The following is an 18,020-nucleotide window of genomic DNA, read 5'->3' on the forward strand; positions in this document are numbered from 1 at the left end:
AAATAACTTTAGAAAATACCCTGATAACTTTTGCATTTTGTGCGACGAGACATATTCATTACTTTTTCATATGCCATATGGCATTGCGGCTGCTACCTGATTCTAACTTGATTCGGATCTTATTTACATTTGAATGCAGAATTCCGTCGGTTTGACTAGATTTGTATATAGAATGTCATGATTTTGACTTAGATGTATATTGAGTTTGGAAAATGTTTGACCTAAATCCGTATGAAATAAAGGGTGTCGTTTTAGATGCGTATCCTTTAGGTGAAAATATTTCCTTTATGGCTGGTGTGATAAAACTTATTTATTATTATTATATGTTTTGCTAAACACAATTGTATCCTTACATTATATTACAATTGGTATTGTCATTACTTCTGAAAATATCTTTTACTTCAATTTCCTTTATTCTGAAACTAACCTTTTTATATCTTAGTATATCTAGTTATTGACTTCATGCGTACATATATTCATTATGTTGTTCAATTCTATGTCAATTTATTATCATTGAAATACGATTTTGTGAAAATGAAATTTGTCGTTGGTTTGACCTATATCCGTATGAAGTAAGTCGTCGGTTTGACATCGTTTCGTTGGAAGGGAAATGTCGTTGAAGGAGAAGACGCTCACTATTGTCGAACACTATGAGTTGTTCCGGAGTCTGGTCGATATCGTTTTTTGTTTTACTTTTGTTTAGTATGTTGATTCCAATATGTAGGCCAAGTATACGGAGTGTCAACTGATCTCCGTGACTTGATGGTAGACATGGGTTTGACTTCGTGTTCACTTGTTCCGATTAGTATCGTGACTTGACATTTTGTTTGATTCGGGTATTAATCGAAGTTTTGTATAGAAATAATCGATCCTAATTATCCAGTCCATGCAGACTAGCCTTTGATGTCGACTTGTGAAACTGGATACCACACCTGCCTTTACATGGTCATATATATGTTCGTCTGGGTACCGTCCTATCCACCATCACAATGTGCACACTCGGAGGACGTGATTGGTGTAGCGAGACGGGTACTGTGGTGATGTAAGGCGTCCCAGTCGTTAACTCCGTTATTGATTGGCTACCTACGTCTGATAATGGTAGGTATAATATCGGCACTTCCGGTTAGCCGAGAATATCGCTGATAAGCCTGCCTTGCCTAACGTCATTCGTGTTGGTTTCCTGTTTCATCTAATTATGTAGACCTTGGTCGATAATGGACAGCTATCGTTACACGTACATCAGTAAATCCCACCACACAATAGTCACGTTTACCACCCAGGATACCACACGTTTACAATTCCAAATATACATGTAATACCTTTTCGAAATAGTTTCAGAAACATGATCTTTTATACTAACTACATGTAGTACTTGATGGTACATCATGTAAGGTGGTTACAGCAAGCATTAATAACATAGGTGTGGTACGTATCGTTGATAACAAGTGGCATGCAGTATTATGTAACATATGGTATGTTCGTTGATAGTTATACAATTCAAGACTCATGGCGTTTGTAACACCGCCTCTGATTGGTTGAAATACGGGCGCAATCATTTTATAGAAAAGAAAAATCTCTCAATGTTTGTCTTTTGAATTTCATAGATTAGATTTAGTTATAAGGATTAACTTAAATATAAATTTTAAAAACCAATGTTTTCTCGTTATAGTCTGCTTCAGGGTTTTTACGTAGAGTACGCTCTGAGTTTTTATGTCAAAATTCTATAACAAAATTAGTTGTAATTCTTAAATAACAACTCGTATTATTGATGTTGTTATGTTGCTATGTACTGTTGTTGTTTATATAACAAGTTGTATTAATGTTGTTCGTTTATATAACAAGTTGCATTACGTTTGTTCGCTATATAACAAGGTGTATTACTGTTGTTCGCTATATAACAAGGTGTATTACTGTTGTTCGCTATATAACAAGGTGTATTAATGTTGTTCGCTATATAATAAGTTGTTTTACTGTTGTTCGTTTATATAACAAGTTGCATTACGTTTGTTCGCTATATAACAAGTTGTATTACGTTTGTTCGCTATATCACAAGTTGTATTATTGTTGTTCGCTACATAACAAGTTGTTTTACTGTTGTTCGTTTATATAACAAGTTGTATTACTGTTGTTCGCTATATAACAAGGTGTATTACTGTTGTTCGCTATATCGCAAGTTGTATTATTGTTGTTCGCTATATAACAAGGTGTTTTACTGTTGTTCGCTATATAACAAGGTGTATTACTATTGTTCGCAATATAGCAAATTGTACTTCTATTGTTCGTTATCTAGCATCTTTGTAGTCTCGTTACCGACAGCGTTAGAACCTAAAATATTTCACATCCAGTTGTTTTTCGCTTTGTTATTAGTCCAATACGACGTTTACAAGTTATAAGATATAAATATAGTAGATTTGGATGTTCGTTCTATATCATATAACCTCACAATGTCTTTGATATGTACTAGGAATTTGTATTTTGAAAAAATCCAACAAAATAAAAAAAAAATACTAAACTGCCTGTATTAAATCTATATTCTAGGTCATATTAAATTGAGCAACAGAAATAGTAACAGTATCTCTTTATAAGGTCGCTTTGGGACAGGTTCGTGAAACCCCAGGTCCACCAATCTGATATGCATACGAATCAGATCATGTATATTAGGCTAATATTTGTCTATTTCATTCAGATAAGAGGTTATGTGAGATAAACTGTATACACAAGGCCTGAAAGTGTGTTGATACGTTGTTAACTGAAAGTAGCATGTAATTAAAACACATATGTGACATTGAAATATTCAATAATAAAAATTAGATATCATTCTAAACACAATATATCACACAACATGATGACAATGCAATGAAAATATGGAAAAATAATATAACTCAAATAAAAAGTAATTAATTTTTATTAATCGAAAATGACTGATAAAGGTGGGTGGTTTATTAACAATGTTAAAAACATTTAATATAATACACGTGAGGGGAAACAAATCAACAAAACCTTGGATGGAATACCGGAGTGAAAGACTCTATGTGAATGTATTATTATGCCAATAAAATGATGAAAATATCACATGGAACTGAGTCCAAAGTGAGCTGTGAATTCTTACATTGTCAGCGCCGTCCCCCAGGCGCAGGCGTGACTAAGAGGCGTGAGGGGCGGGGCCAAGTTACGCGTGCACAGACACCACATGATAGCAAATAGTCTTATAAAATCTATCTACGTATATATAGCTCAAATTGTTTTAGGTTAGACAAATTAAAATAAATTAAGATACCAACTTAACTACATGAAGTAAATAGACAACTTCATCATCATTAATTAAGATCGATACAGCATGAACAGGCATCAATCACACCAAACAATAAGTCTAATTCATAATTACAAAGAAAAACAATTTATCATTTGCTTCAAGTGTCTAACTGATTTTGATTGCAAAATAACAATAGTTATTTCTCCCCAACCAATCCTCAATCTTTCTGTTTTGAAGTCATAAACAGAGGCTTTTTATTGTTTACTTTCCTAAACGAATTTAGTCGATATTTTATTGGAACTATTGTATTGCACAATGAATTCCTTTAAGGATGTTCTGTACAGGACAGGATAAGTATAGGCGGACGTGTGACTATACTTGTCAACAACATCCAACCTATAGGCCATCGCACTATATACCATGTGTCTGTAAAATTGTTAAAATGATATTTATTCCGTAATGTTTTGAAAAAGATATGCAACTATTTTGCCTAAAATACGGTATTTATCTGACGTATTTAAAACTATGATATTATTACTTATAAAATACAAATTAACGTATTCCGAGAACCCGAGCACGGTGTCAGTGACTTTTTCAATAGTACATATTTTATGTGACAGAAGCTTCTGGAAGGCATTTTGTATTCAACAAGTGATATCAAAGTATTTTATCAAAATATAACGTTATAATGAAAGAAAACATCTGGTTATAAATATATAGTTATTGTCATATTTGACTAGAATCATCTTTCACCTTTAAGGAAGAATATCAATAGTGTATCGGTAAATATCGTGTGATTAACGTGATTAACCATGGTCTTTAACAGTTAGTTATGTTATACACGATTCCTTGTAGGGCTTTTTTTGTATTTTCATCGTTTGAGCACTATAGACTAAGGAATATTTTTTAAAAAATCACCATAATCGTGTAAAATATGACAATGTAACATATCGATACATTACTCGTTATATTCAAATTTGTTACCAATAAATGGCTGCGTAAAACCCGTATTTTGTAGTGCTGATCCCTACAACGCCATGCCAAAAGTGAGTCACCTATTTAGGTTTCACTCATATTCTATGTATAAGTTCTTTTTTTTTTAATTTTCTCAACTTGTCTATGTAATGATACTAATAGACGTAGTTTTGGTATACGATTTGTGTGTATTTTTGTAGAAACTGTATCAAATAAGCAAGCAAAGTTTTTTTTTCGGTCAGATGCACAAAATAATGATATTTTTGGAAATAAACATTGGACCATTTATTAATATCATGATCTTGAAAGGCAGGCTCTATCTTCATGCAAAAAAAGTATAAAATACAAATCATATATAGGAAACATACACCGAGGTCTCACTTTGGCATGGTGCAGTAATGCAGCAAAGGACTGTAATGACCCTAGTAATACTCTAGTGGCACTATGTACCATTAAATTTAATAATTTCTGAAGTTATTATCCAAAGTCCAACTTCTCATTTTGAAATATTATCGGATTCTCTTCATAAGGACACTATTTCTGTCAACATTATAAAACATTATTTTTGCATGGAAATCTAGACTAAAAAAAATCTCTAAATACTAACTGCTAAGATTTTTATATATGGAAAATATATTCACTATTGCCTATTTCTATCTGAATAATAAGACCAGATTAGACTTCAAACAAGACGAAAAGATATTGATTTCTTCACTAGAAATATATTGATCTATTATTTGGCTTTTTGTTCCTGAAATATTCCTAAAGCATTAACATTAAAATCGAGTCCATGTATTACACTAAATTGAGTAGCATTTCTGACTGAACACAATGCGTTGATGGTACAGAAAACATACAAATAACTAAAAATGCCATAACGATCTGTTTGTTAGAACAAACATACAAGGAATGCATGTATCGAGTGCTATAATTGGAAGGCGGTGGAATGTTGGGGATAACCCTGGTGGGAGAAAGAATATCTCCTAAAAGGATGGCAATAATATCATCCTAATCATCAAACAGTAATAAAAAGGTAACCATATAAGTAACATGTATCAAGATTAAAATTCAAAATTCCCTATGGATTTGAGTACATTCCATGAGGATAACGAAGCTATACATTTGAGTAACTGATTGAAGTTAGCGACTTAAAGTAGTTATAGCGAGTCGGCGGGTGACGACTCTGAACAGTCGATATTTCGATAACAGTACTTTTGCTATTGACTAAACTAATCATGTACTAATATATATTCCTGTATGCGAGAGACATAAATTAGAAGTTATGACCATTCATTTACCAATACACATGTCAGTGACTCTCTATCGGCTATTCATGCACCGACACAAGTCCGTCCATGTACAGATACAATGACACCCGTCGCCTGTCCCTGTACCGATACAAAGAATCGTTGTATTGTAGTCCCTGTATCGATACACAGGACAGACAATTGTAAGGTGGCCGTCCGTGAAGAGAAAGTTGAAGTTGAGACAGTTAGCACTCGCTACTGATGATCGTCATTTCAGCGTCCATCCCTATTGGAAATCATATAGAATGCAAGAACTAAGCTTCAAGAGCTGGACAGTGAGCAAATGCAGATTATATATCACAAAGTATCCGTTCTACCAATGAAGTGGCAGTCAGTTTGTTCAACAATGAGCAGTGGAAACAAAGGGTCACTCCCTGTTTATAAGGAAATGAATTCAACTACTGTGTAAGTGAAATGAAAACATGCCATGTAACTCCTATTAATAAAAATATGCCATGTGACTCCTTTTCTTTGGTTTTGAATAAATCAATTTACATCGAACACTATAACGACTCGTTGCTCTCGACTCCACATTCATATTGCGAATCACAATCCCTGACACCACACCTGCCAGCGTATTATTCGACACCGCTATCCCATCGTTTTCCAAGGTTTATAAAGCGAAATTTTCAAACAAAAATTGTATTTAGATTAACCAATGTAAGATTTTTACGTTTTGCTGAATTATCGGGAAACTAGTATTTAGTATTACCCTTAAACACAGGAATCTACTTTGGGTATAACGGTTGTCAATTGTAATTATTTAATCATTACAAAGAATGTCATGGATAATCACATATTGCCTCCACAACCGCAGAACATATATTCCTCATAAGATATCCAAGTCTCTGTCTTTAATGTGTGCATCGTTATCGTCCAATGGGATCCGAAGTCCAGCTAAGACCTGTTGACCTCGATCTGACCCTGACTTTCCATCTCCTGGAGACGAATAAGTCCCGTGGGACGGTTGAGACTGTTGGGACCCCGAATCACTTACAGATCCCGAGGGTTCTGATGAGCTGCTAAGTTGAACATGTTTCGGTGGGGAATGGAGTTGTTTTTGCTGGTTGCTTACATGCGCACTATATCGAACACCACTTGCTTTGTTTTGCAGGCCTTTTGGGTGAGCTTTTATCAACTTAGATTTTACATCCATTTTAAGAACATCATCACACATCGACGTGACGTTCTTTACAGGTGTCGAGCTTCGTCCAGCTGGCGAGGAAGAACGAGAGCCACTCTGAGACCCTCTAGACATATCTACGGAAGAACCCTGAGACGTCTTTGATTGCGAATCACGTGACTTAACACTAGCCGGCGAGTTCGGTCTTGCAGCTGACGTCGTCGACGATTTTGAAATAAAGTTCACGTCGGCTACACGTCGCTTGGGCGAGGATTCTACCGATGATTTGGGAGTGTTATCCATACTTGCCGTGATGTTGGTGGTGGTATTACGCGGTGACGTGATTTTCGACACCGGGTATGTTGACTCTTGTGACGAACACGGAGTTGTACTAGGAGAAAACATTCGGATCATTTCCGACATTTGTTCGTCTATTCTTGTCATTTTTTGGTGTAACACATCTATTTCCTCCTTAATTTCTAACCTTATATCATATAATGACGTCAGCATCTGACGTTCAGCTACCGAGAGTGCCCCGGAGGTCGACTCCCTCAAAGTCTGAGGACCCTCACTCACAGTATCTTCTGCTAACTGATCTAATTTCACATTACTACGGAGAATTCCACTGTCTGTAGAATCTGTCTTTTTCAGATTCGATTTCTCATCATCCTCAGGTGCTTCATTAATTGGCTCCGGGGGTTTTGCCATCATTTTACCCCATTTAGATAAGGGTTTCACTGTGGCTTTCGGAGCCTCATTTATTTTTGTCTGTAAATTTTCCTTTTCCACATTTACCTTATTTTGGTTGTTATCAGCTGTTCCTTCGGAAGGAACACTTCCGTTCATTATTTTTCCCCATTTGGAGGCTCCGCCGCCTACTTTTGGGACTGGTGAACCACCTTGTGAGCCCTCCGAGACATTGATCAGCCTTGTAAAACTGCGTGGTCTTTCTGCCATATCCATCGCGGACATGCGTCCATGCTCAGGATCGTTGTTTGGCTGCATGGCCTTGGCATCGCTTATTTTTCGGAACCTCGAAATCAGTTTACGGACTGGATGATCGCTGGACAGTTCCAGCGGAGGATCGTTCTTCCTCTTTTCTGCCAATTCTTTTTCTTTTTTCACGTCAGCAACTTTCCGGAAAATCAACTGGAACAAAAAAATTTTTTTAATTGTAAAAAAATATAGCGTTGGTGTATTTGCTCCATATCAAAACCATACTGTATCCTCAGATATATTTTCTTATTTTAGGAGCACAGCATCAGAAATACAGCAATAAACAAAACAAACCAGTCACACAAAACGGCATTATAAATATTGTACGTTGAATCTACGGATAACAAATTACTGATGAAGATAATAATACTCATTTGTGATGTTCGATAGAGGTTCGTCAATATTTTATCATTTTCACTCCCGAGGACTAAGTATAAATATGCCTGGAAGCACTGAGGAGATTACCGGAGAACAACCATGTCCCCTGGGTATAAAGCAGCATACTAACCCTGTGCCGGAGGTTGTACGTGAGTGTCAGGTTCCGGGCGAACGAGTTGGCAAAGGCGTGGTAGAATTCGAGAACTTCCAATATCCTCACTCTTTTAATAGTGTGGAGATCGCAATAGGTCAGAGCTCGAACATTGGCTGTAGATTGGCCGATCGACTGCTCTTTCCAAAAATTGTCACCGAATACGTCGCCTTTACCTGAAGAAATAGGAACAATCATCAAAGCTCAAATGAAATAGATACAATTTTTGAATTTTCAAGAATTTCAGTCCCAGTTTTATCAACGTTCCCTACAAAGTAATTTAAAGAAAATCTTAAACGTAAAATTCACCATAGGAAAGAATTGAGTATAAAGTGAAGAAAACGTCCTCAAATTGTGAAATGCCTTTACTATGAGCAATTTCTTGAAAGTTTTTGAACGTTGGTAATAATTAGGCTAGGTGTTAAAACTCGGTCCTGCAATGAAGGTGTTTGTTTTTCATGGAATATACGACTAATTCTAATAAAAAACGCTATTAACGTGCTCGTGCTGATTTTGCCTATATAAATAACTGGTGGGTATAGATACCGAAGGGCACACCATCAAGCAACTCGAGTATTGAAATACTGTACACATATGTAATATCAAATTAAATACAAAAATGATAAGGTAGTTAGGAGGGTTAAGGTTTGATTAGTTTGACGTTCTATTAACAGCCAGGGTCATGTAAGGACGTGCCAGGTGTATTGGCGGCGGAGGAAAACTGGGGAACCCAGAGAAAAACCACCGACCAGCTGTAAATACCTGACAACTGGCCCACATGGGATTCGAACTCGCGACATATAGGTGGAGGGCTTGTGGTAATATGTCGAGACATCTTAACCACTCGGCTACCGCGGCTCGCAAGTAATAATGAAGATTCTCTGACATTTGTTAGAGGTAAAGTGTTGAGTGGATACGTGTTTTAAGCAAACGATAACATAAGTGGAAATAATTTATGTAATTGTATAATGTCGACAGAATATGATTGGATCATCATTTGCTGGCGGATTATGCATGGGGAAGCTGAATTGTTTGGTGTTGTGTATGATCTACATCCATACGGTGTTATTTCAATATGGTAGATCCAATATGACTGACATTCCGTGACGATGATGTCGAAGTACTACCATAAATGAGAACATTAGTATATGTATAATTCACTGTGAGCAAATTTAATTGCTCTTTTGCAAATAGAGTTAACGAAATATATAAATATTTAATTCAGTTTATTTCCCATGTCGCCATCACAAAAGCCTAATGAGTGAACGATATATCAGTTATTCAGGTTATAGCATTTTATATCCAATTATTCTGAAAACAAAGTGAAGCTGAACACGTATTTTCGTCCTATCTAGATCTGCTGGTTACCACATTAAGTGACAAAGTAACGCGCAGTTGTAATTTTTGTACAGTATCTAACTACATTATGATGACACGTAAGGTCACAAACAGACATATGGTCCGTGTTGAAAAAAGACAGTTATTGTCAGAAATAGTGTTATTTATACGGCATATCAAATGGTATCATCGATACTTCAGGGTTGCTGTCATTGACGTTATATTCACAATGTAATACTAAAACTGAACGCATTTCATTAGAAAACTGACCAATTACATGCCTACATTTACATACATATTTTGAAAATAACAGAAGAGCGACGCCTATCTTCAAGCCAATAAATCACATTGTTAGTCGATCAAACACATTCTTTTTGATATGTACATCAAATAGCTTACCTACACTGTTCTATTTTATACACAAACTGCCACACACCGATCTTTCATGTTTGCTATGATATGGTCCAGAGATACAACGGTAATGACAGTAATTCCTGGAGATCGAGGATGATTTTACAAATATATCAAAAGACTCGAGTTTGAATATACACAAAAATGTGTCAATTAAAGCATACGCATACACAACGAAATTTTTCTAAATTGTATTGAGAAATGATTGACATTAAAACCAATAGTACGTACTCAGTATGGCGACCACCTCGTCATCCTGAATGACCTCTAGTGACCCCGACACCACAAAACATAAGGCATCCAGGCTTTCACCCTGGTGGAAGATGAGGTCACCAGGTGCACTGTGCGTCATGTTAAAATGCATGGCCAGCGCTCTTAAACAACCATCACTTGCCAGCCGGAAGGCCGGGTGCTCCATGAACACCTTCCGGTTAAGATGGACACATAAATCGGCCTTCATGTCTTTGGGACAATAATTCAATACCTGAAATCACATAAAGCAAAATCCTTGGAAATCTTGAACCGTTTAACGCCAATGAAAACAGGAATCTTCATAATTTCCGTATAAATCATTTTAATGCTGCAATTAATTAATAACATCAATATCATTTCCCTTCAAGCTACAAAATAATTACATTTGTATCAATATCAATTTATATCAATTTATCATCAAAATTGTTCAAGGACGCTGTTGTAGCAGTGGTATTATAACTAACTTTAAAGGACTGTCATTATCTAAAAAAATCATTTTGTTTTAAACGAGAAACAATCCAACAAATATTGTTTATATAATTCACTATGGGATTTTTAAAATCTCGTATTACGGCACAGAAATTTTAAGTAGGCATGTACATATGATCTGACGTAATAATATACCTTAGTGGCATCTATGCCCTTGGTGATGGCCCACGTGGATACGATGTAGTCCATCACACGCTCGCCCAGGATTTTGGGGACGTCATGTAGTTTCATGAAGTCTCGGACACTGTTCAACATATCATGATAGCGCGCAAAGTTTGCGTAGAACTGCTGGAATATGGTGGTCACGTTGGAAAATATTGTTGCATAGAGCAGTGCTGAAAACAGAATAGGAAATAAATGGTATTATTTATAGAATTTTATCGGTGTTTTTGGCAACAATAAATAATGTTAAAGTTGTATGGTCTATCACTTTCGCTCTTTTTGTCATAGTAAAAACTGTATAGGTGCTATACACATTTTTCTCCGTCTGTCCGAGGTTTAAACTTTCTAATTTTACCACTTTTTATAAAGTTGCAGCGATGGGAGTATTTTAATTACAAAAGTAAAAAAATCTTTTTAACGTGTACACGTAAAAAATAGGCTCGAAAGATACCGAATTATTCCGAACTCTTCCGAACATCGTCGCGACAATCTCGAAGTAATACGAGAGTTGTGAAACCAAGAGAAATTTCAACAATTTTTCGCAAACAAAACACGTGGTCGACCTCAGCAGACTGGATGTACAAAGTAATTATTGCTAAAACATTACAATTTTTGATACACACATTATTGAATTACGGCAATGTGTGAATGAGATGTTTCAAATTATCGCTCTGTGGACATAAACCAGCACGATTTGCTCATATTAGCCAGAAGGAAAACGTAAACAAACACATGTGGGCTTACGCTAGTTACCTGGATCTCCACGTGCAGGACGTGTTTTGACGCCAGTCACGTGATACGATTCGGAATTCCGACAAAACTCGAAGGTACTGAATATGGCGGAGATTGGAGTTGTTTTATTCAAAACCAGGAATATATTATCCCTAGATTTCGGCTCTCTTATAGGCCGACATATGCTTTTGGGGAGCTAAATCATCAAGTTACATGTCCATGTTCAAATATCAAATGTTAAAACGACATATCGTTACAGTGAAAATTACCAGAAATACAACTTTAAGGTTCCATTGCATTTAATATCAGTATTACTGATTTATGGATATGTAATATTTAAAAACACTACTTTACCTTCATTATGTCATATATTTGTGCCGTTTTTTTTTGTTATCTATATTTCTGAATCCTACCAGTGGCGTGTGTCACAGCTATTCACACTACAGGACAACATGATTGTCTTCTATAATATACGATCATTTCGTTGAATACAGAACCATTTTATATCCATATTGTAATTCATATACAATATATGTAAATACAACTTTAAACAGCTAAAAACCCCATAAATGAAGGCTTAGGCGAACTCGTACTTCCATTGTATAAAGTAACAGGTACGACTGCGAATCATATATCTTTAAATCTCAACTTTGTGTTGAATATAACAGCCGATAATGACAAAATTATGCCACAACATAAGGTATTGTTCATTTTATGGTGTACATTTTCGATTTTAAGTTTTGATTTCTATTTTTGTGAAGTTAACTGACAAATCCTCGTCAATAGATGTTGCGTTGAGTGTACATTACAACACACGTGGGATAACTGATGTCATATCGACATTATCGAACTGACAACAGACAATTGGAATTAATTTAAATTTCAACAGCCGGATTAAATTTCAAATAATGGATATTTTAAGTAGAGGAAATTTACAGCTAATTTCGAACGCCGATTCTAGAGGAATCATCCAGTTGGACTAGGAGAAACGTGATGCGAGCGTGACATCAATCACGCCGCACGTGCTGATGTACACAGACAGGCAGCACGTGGTCCTCACACGTCCATATTTAATTATTCATATTTATATTAACTCCACTCATTAACTGACAAGAGCGCTCACACTTCAGTAACATTAAAGAATCAAACTGTCCAATATTTTTCTTTTTCCTCACCAACTAAGAGCAGGTATTGCTGTTCTACTGAGAAGAAGATATTAAACCAATCTTGCGCTGCCCTTGTTACCCGGACATTTCACACGACTGCACATTTAGTAGGTTTATAGCTTGTGTGACCTACTTTTCCTTTATTAACGACAGTTTTATTGTGTTTTTCAAGGATGGTCCTATTGTTGTCTTAATTGTGATATAATTACACGGAATGCACGTGGAGTTGTGTTATTTAGGGTGACGTGTTGTCGATAATGGTCAATGTTGTGATGATCGACAGCAATTAACACCTATCTGTCAACCTAAATGTAGCTACAAAACGTCAGCCTCGTTCCCAGGTGGTGAACGGGATATTAGATCAATACAGTACATATGCCTCGATTCCTGATGCTGAACCGGAATCGATACAGAATGGCGCCTCCCACAGGAAGAGTGTCAAAACTTTTTTTAAATCCAATTGTGTTAATGAACCTGTAATATGAGTTATGACTGTCCATAGTGATTTGGTTAGACGCATTCTAAATATGGCCATGTTTAAACACGGACCCCTTCAGAGAACTCTATTGGTGAAATCTCAAGGAATCAGCGAGTTAGATTGTGTACAAGTATCAGATTTCAGTTAAACCTTGTTATGAAATACCACGTTCCGATATCAGGAAGGAGAACTCCCGTCATAAGACATCACTGTAAACTATGATATTTATTATAACTTATATAAAAAATGAACGGATGCGATTTATACAAACGGTAATATAAACACGGACATGTTTGGTCCATATGGCACTTGACGTGTACAGTATATAGTATTTGCATGTATAACGGTAAGATACGCTTTTTCTTGCGTATATGTAATATTAAAATATATTTTAAAATATTTCCATTCTTTATCAAAAGGATATTTCTTCATAGATAATATTATTTCTTACACCAATTGTATACGTTTTTTCGTATTTATGTCGATTACATAACTTAATAACTAAAAAGGCTAATGTGTAATACATGTATCAGTAAGTAAGAAACAACTTGTTTTGATTTCTTTTTTTATTTGCGTTATGAAAGTGGATAAGTCCGGATGTGTCGTAATCTATCCTTTCTCTGCACGCTAATGATAGTTAGTACATCACGTGACAGAATACAGGATTCTGATTGGCTACACACATGGGTACTATTTGCAATAGTGCCCGGGCAGGCGGGCACTATTGAAGTGGCGCGATATTGAACGTGACGTCATTATAACGTTGCGCTTCGACCAAGACGTCAAGATGGCGGACAGGCTGTTGTGTGCGGGGATGGAAGCAAATGTTGCTTTTCTACAGAGCACTCATTTTCTACTGATCTACTTTTAATCTTCATGAAGCTGAATCCCGTTTAAAAGAAATACAGATTTCTACGACAATTCATATCTTGCACTTTTAATGTAACAAAGTGGTGTGGAAATGAAGATAGCGTTGCAAGGTGTCGCTTCATGTCTGGCTTGACGTGATTCTGTTACGATGACATGAAAACGGGTCTCATGTGAGGGTGATGTACTAAACCCATTATGACCTGTTTGAGAGGGCACTATTGCCTCATAGTATTGTCTCGTGATGGGATAGTGCCCTCGCCTTCGGCTCGGGCACTATTCCATCCCTCGACAATACTATGAGGCAATAGTGCCCTCTCAACCAGGCCATAATAGATAATTATGAATTGAAGTGTCTAGAGATATGTCCTGTAAAGACGATGTTGGTTATGATAATTATATTTATCCCATATGTGTTTTGGCTATTACGTTTACATTTATTTGATATCAATACATCTGTGATTCTGTCTACTTAATGACGATGATGGTTTTCCATTCATGATTGGGAGTAATTCAGAGGAAAACCTGATAAAGATTTTAAAACGTATTTCAAATTTTACATCTCTTTGTGATATGTTGATGTATTCATTGACAATTTCAACTCCACCTTCTGCATATTACAAATTTTTAATATAATTGTTTTATCGAATCAATACTTTTGATGGTTCGTTATCCGTTACATGCGATTGATTATGTATAAGTCGGCTTTGAACTAGATAATAAATCATTTCTTAGCCACTCTTATTGTACTACTTGCTCCTTAGGGATTGTGTCGTTATTTTGTATCGGGACGATAGAAAGTCGATAGCTCGATCCTGCAATATTTCATTCATTTCCCCTAAGAAGAAGGCAGTCTATCCCTAGTTCACCTTACGTTAATAAGCTTGACGTATTCCATATTGTTCATCGTGTAAGAATTCACTATTGTACGAAATAACAAAAATACAAATTATTGTATGAGTCAAGGATTAACTTGAATATAATTTATGTTATGGAGATATAAGACAAAAATCTGAGTGTACTCTAAATAATCCTTATATTCAATTTACTAACGATAATTTATTCGAAATTCCTAATTTATTTTGGCACTCTTTTTTTTCTATGAAATCATTACGCCGTTATATCAGCCAATCAGAAGCGACGTTACAAACGACAACGCCATTTTTCTTTTTTGGGCTGATAAAGTAGATCCTTAGCCAATGAAAATGCTTGTTGCAAAATTGAATTATTTATTAATAAATAAGAAAAAACGATACTGTTGTAATGTTTACGTAATGAGTTTAGTTGTCAATATAGGTAGAAAGGTTAAAGTAAAAGTGTATATTAAGTCACATTATTAAGATATTTTAATCTAAAAGCCTCATTCAATATATATTACAAGTACTGGAATCTTAAAATCAAACAAAAATTACATTATAGCTTCCCTATGACTATTCAATAAATAGAAATATCTTATAACAAATAGACAGCAGGGGTATGAGTAAAAACATAACCGAATACATCCCTGCAGATAATCATTTTGTTTCAAATTTCAAAATTCACCATTTTACTTTAGGCCTTTTTTGTCATAAAAGTTATCGCGCCACTTTTCAGCCGATTAATATCCCTGTTACAAAAAGTGATGCTACATTAACAAAAGAAAGTAGATAGGTTTATCATTCATGTTTTGTACAGTTAGTTTATGTGAATGAAGAGATATGTTCCCGTATAGTAAAGCCTCTTTCGGACAGGGGAGATCTACCTTTATTGGTGCCACAAACAATCATAAGTAGAAAGAAGACTTTATGAAATGATTAGTCGAATACACAACGTAGTAAAGATAGAGGTAAATGTTTCGTTAACGTAAAGTATAAATCTAACCAGGATGATACAAACGATTTAATACTTTATAAATGTTTTCCCGGACATCAGTTACAACAAACACAGTATATTGGTATCATGCCGCCATATTGATTATTTGTAATTATTTGTTTGCAATTAGTATCACGTGACTATATCTCCTTATAATCATTATCTTGCAACTGTTTTGCTGTCACAATAAGGTCATTGACAAAGGTCATCACTAGATTTAGATCACAATAAAGTCACTGACAAAGGTCATCAGTATATCGGATTACAATAAAACATTAATTCAATTGATAAAATCACGGCAGTATCTACTGATTAATACATCATGGTCAAACTTAATCACGACATCAAACAGCCAATACCAGTACAGTATAGCACGCGGAGAAAATATAATTATTGAAAATTAAGGTATGTTATTGAATTAATGCGACTTCACAATATTGTTGTGGGCTCCTGGCTGTTAAAAGGATAACAAGGTCAGGTGTTGTGAAACACAGGGGAGGTCAATGGTTTTTTTTGGGAAGGTGGAGGTGAATTATATACTCTCAGGAGGACGTGGGATTGGGGACGTCAGATGATACTTATTTGAGGGGATTGCTCATTTATTAATTGTATTTTAATCACTTTTTTCTTGTCTTTTTTATAATCTTATAAACTTATTGCGGGGGATATAAAATTAAGAAAGTGTTTTACACAGTTATGATATAATGTAGTGCAAATGGAAAACCAAAACCTTAAATCATAATACAAACTACTCTGCCGTTCCCTTAGCAATACTGCCCATGCTTTCGTTCTTAGACAAATAACGTAGCAATGAATATAATAACTCGTTTAGAAAATCTTACCTCCAATGATCATCATGAATATAGAGAACAGTTTCTCGTGTTCCGTTGCGGCTGCCACGTTGCCGAAGCCGACACCAGTCATACAAGATAAGGTAAAATATAGGGAAGTGAGATATCGCATTCCCTTGCCTGGGCCTCCGGTGAGCGTAGTTTTTGTTGTAGTATTACTCCAAATAAAGGGTTCAAATGTGGTATTTGCTAGTGTAGAAAGCCAGCCATATTCCAAACCACTTTGAAGTTCTGTTAGGCCGATGGAATACCAAATGCAAGCAAACCAATGAGCAAACAGTATGAAAACAAGAATGAGCAAAACCAGCATGGCGGCTCCATACTCTAAATAATGATCCAACTTTCGGACAACTCTCCCGAGCCGTAAAAGACGGACAACCTTTAAAGCGCTGAACAGTGTACTTATTCCCTGTAAAACAAAACAGAAAAAATAAATTGCAAATAATGCTACATTGTACATCATTCAAGGGTACATTACTTCACATTATATGGAAAACAGGCAAAACAGATATTTCTAGTAACACTTTATGAAAGAATTTGCCATATTTTGCTGAAAGGGACTACAATATACTTATATTCCTATTGTGTGTAAGATAAGATCGGTATGTGTTATGCTCCTACAGGGGCCGCGGTGGCCGAGTGGTTAAGATGTCCCGACATATTACCACAAGCCCTCCACCTCTGGGATGCGGGTTCGAATCCCATGTGGGGCAGTTGCCAGGTACTGACCGCTGGCCGGTGGTTTTTCTCCGGGTACTCCGGCTTTCCTCCACCAACAAACCTGGCACGTCCTTACATGACCCTGGCTGTTAATAGGACGTAAAACTAAACAAACCAAAATGCTCCTACAAATATCTATTCCGTATATCTCGGGTCACATTTGAAGATCGTGTTCACCTCGCCCATGTTCGCAAAATGGTATACATTTCAATAATTACCTTTATTTACTCCCATATAACATTATATTATTCTTTCACGCCAAATCAGCAGATTTTTTGCCTTCTTAGTGTTCTTTTTGGTCGGAAATAATCCACATATTATAATCAAACGCATTGTGCTATCGCGACTAGCATTAACATTATATCCTATTACTTTTAAAACAACGTAAGGGAATGAAGTGTGAAAATGGGAAACTTTTATCCAATTCAAAGAACACATTCTATTACGGGACGTTGGTAAAATTACCATTTTTGGTAGTCGTGGTTTATGTATTTTATTTATACTTTGTCCTTGGACTTTA

General features: G+C 35.8%; 1 protein-coding gene across 1 annotated transcript in view; it reads right to left on the bottom strand.

Annotated features, from left to right (window-relative positions):
- Positions 1-2,889: 2,889 nt before the first annotated feature.
- LOC138319094 (voltage-gated delayed rectifier potassium channel KCNH1-like) overlaps positions 2,890-18,020 on the bottom strand; it is a 65,418-nt gene continuing 50,287 nt past the window's right edge. Inside the window, exons 6-10 of the mRNA XM_069262011.1 lie at positions 16,772-17,189; positions 10,809-11,008; positions 10,164-10,416; positions 8,163-8,359; positions 2,890-7,807 (exon numbers count right to left, since the gene is read on the bottom strand). Of these exons, the coding sequence (XP_069118112.1) occupies positions 6,365-7,807; positions 8,163-8,359; positions 10,164-10,416; positions 10,809-11,008; positions 16,772-17,189 (2,511 nt within the window). The 3' untranslated portion in view covers positions 2,890-6,364. The remainder of the gene's footprint in view (positions 7,808-8,162; positions 8,360-10,163; positions 10,417-10,808; positions 11,009-16,771; positions 17,190-18,020) is intronic.

This window comes from Argopecten irradians, chromosome 3 (genome assembly GCF_041381155.1).
Source record: "Argopecten irradians isolate NY chromosome 3, Ai_NY, whole genome shotgun sequence".
NCBI lineage: Eukaryota > Metazoa > Mollusca > Bivalvia > Pectinida > Pectinidae > Argopecten > Argopecten irradians.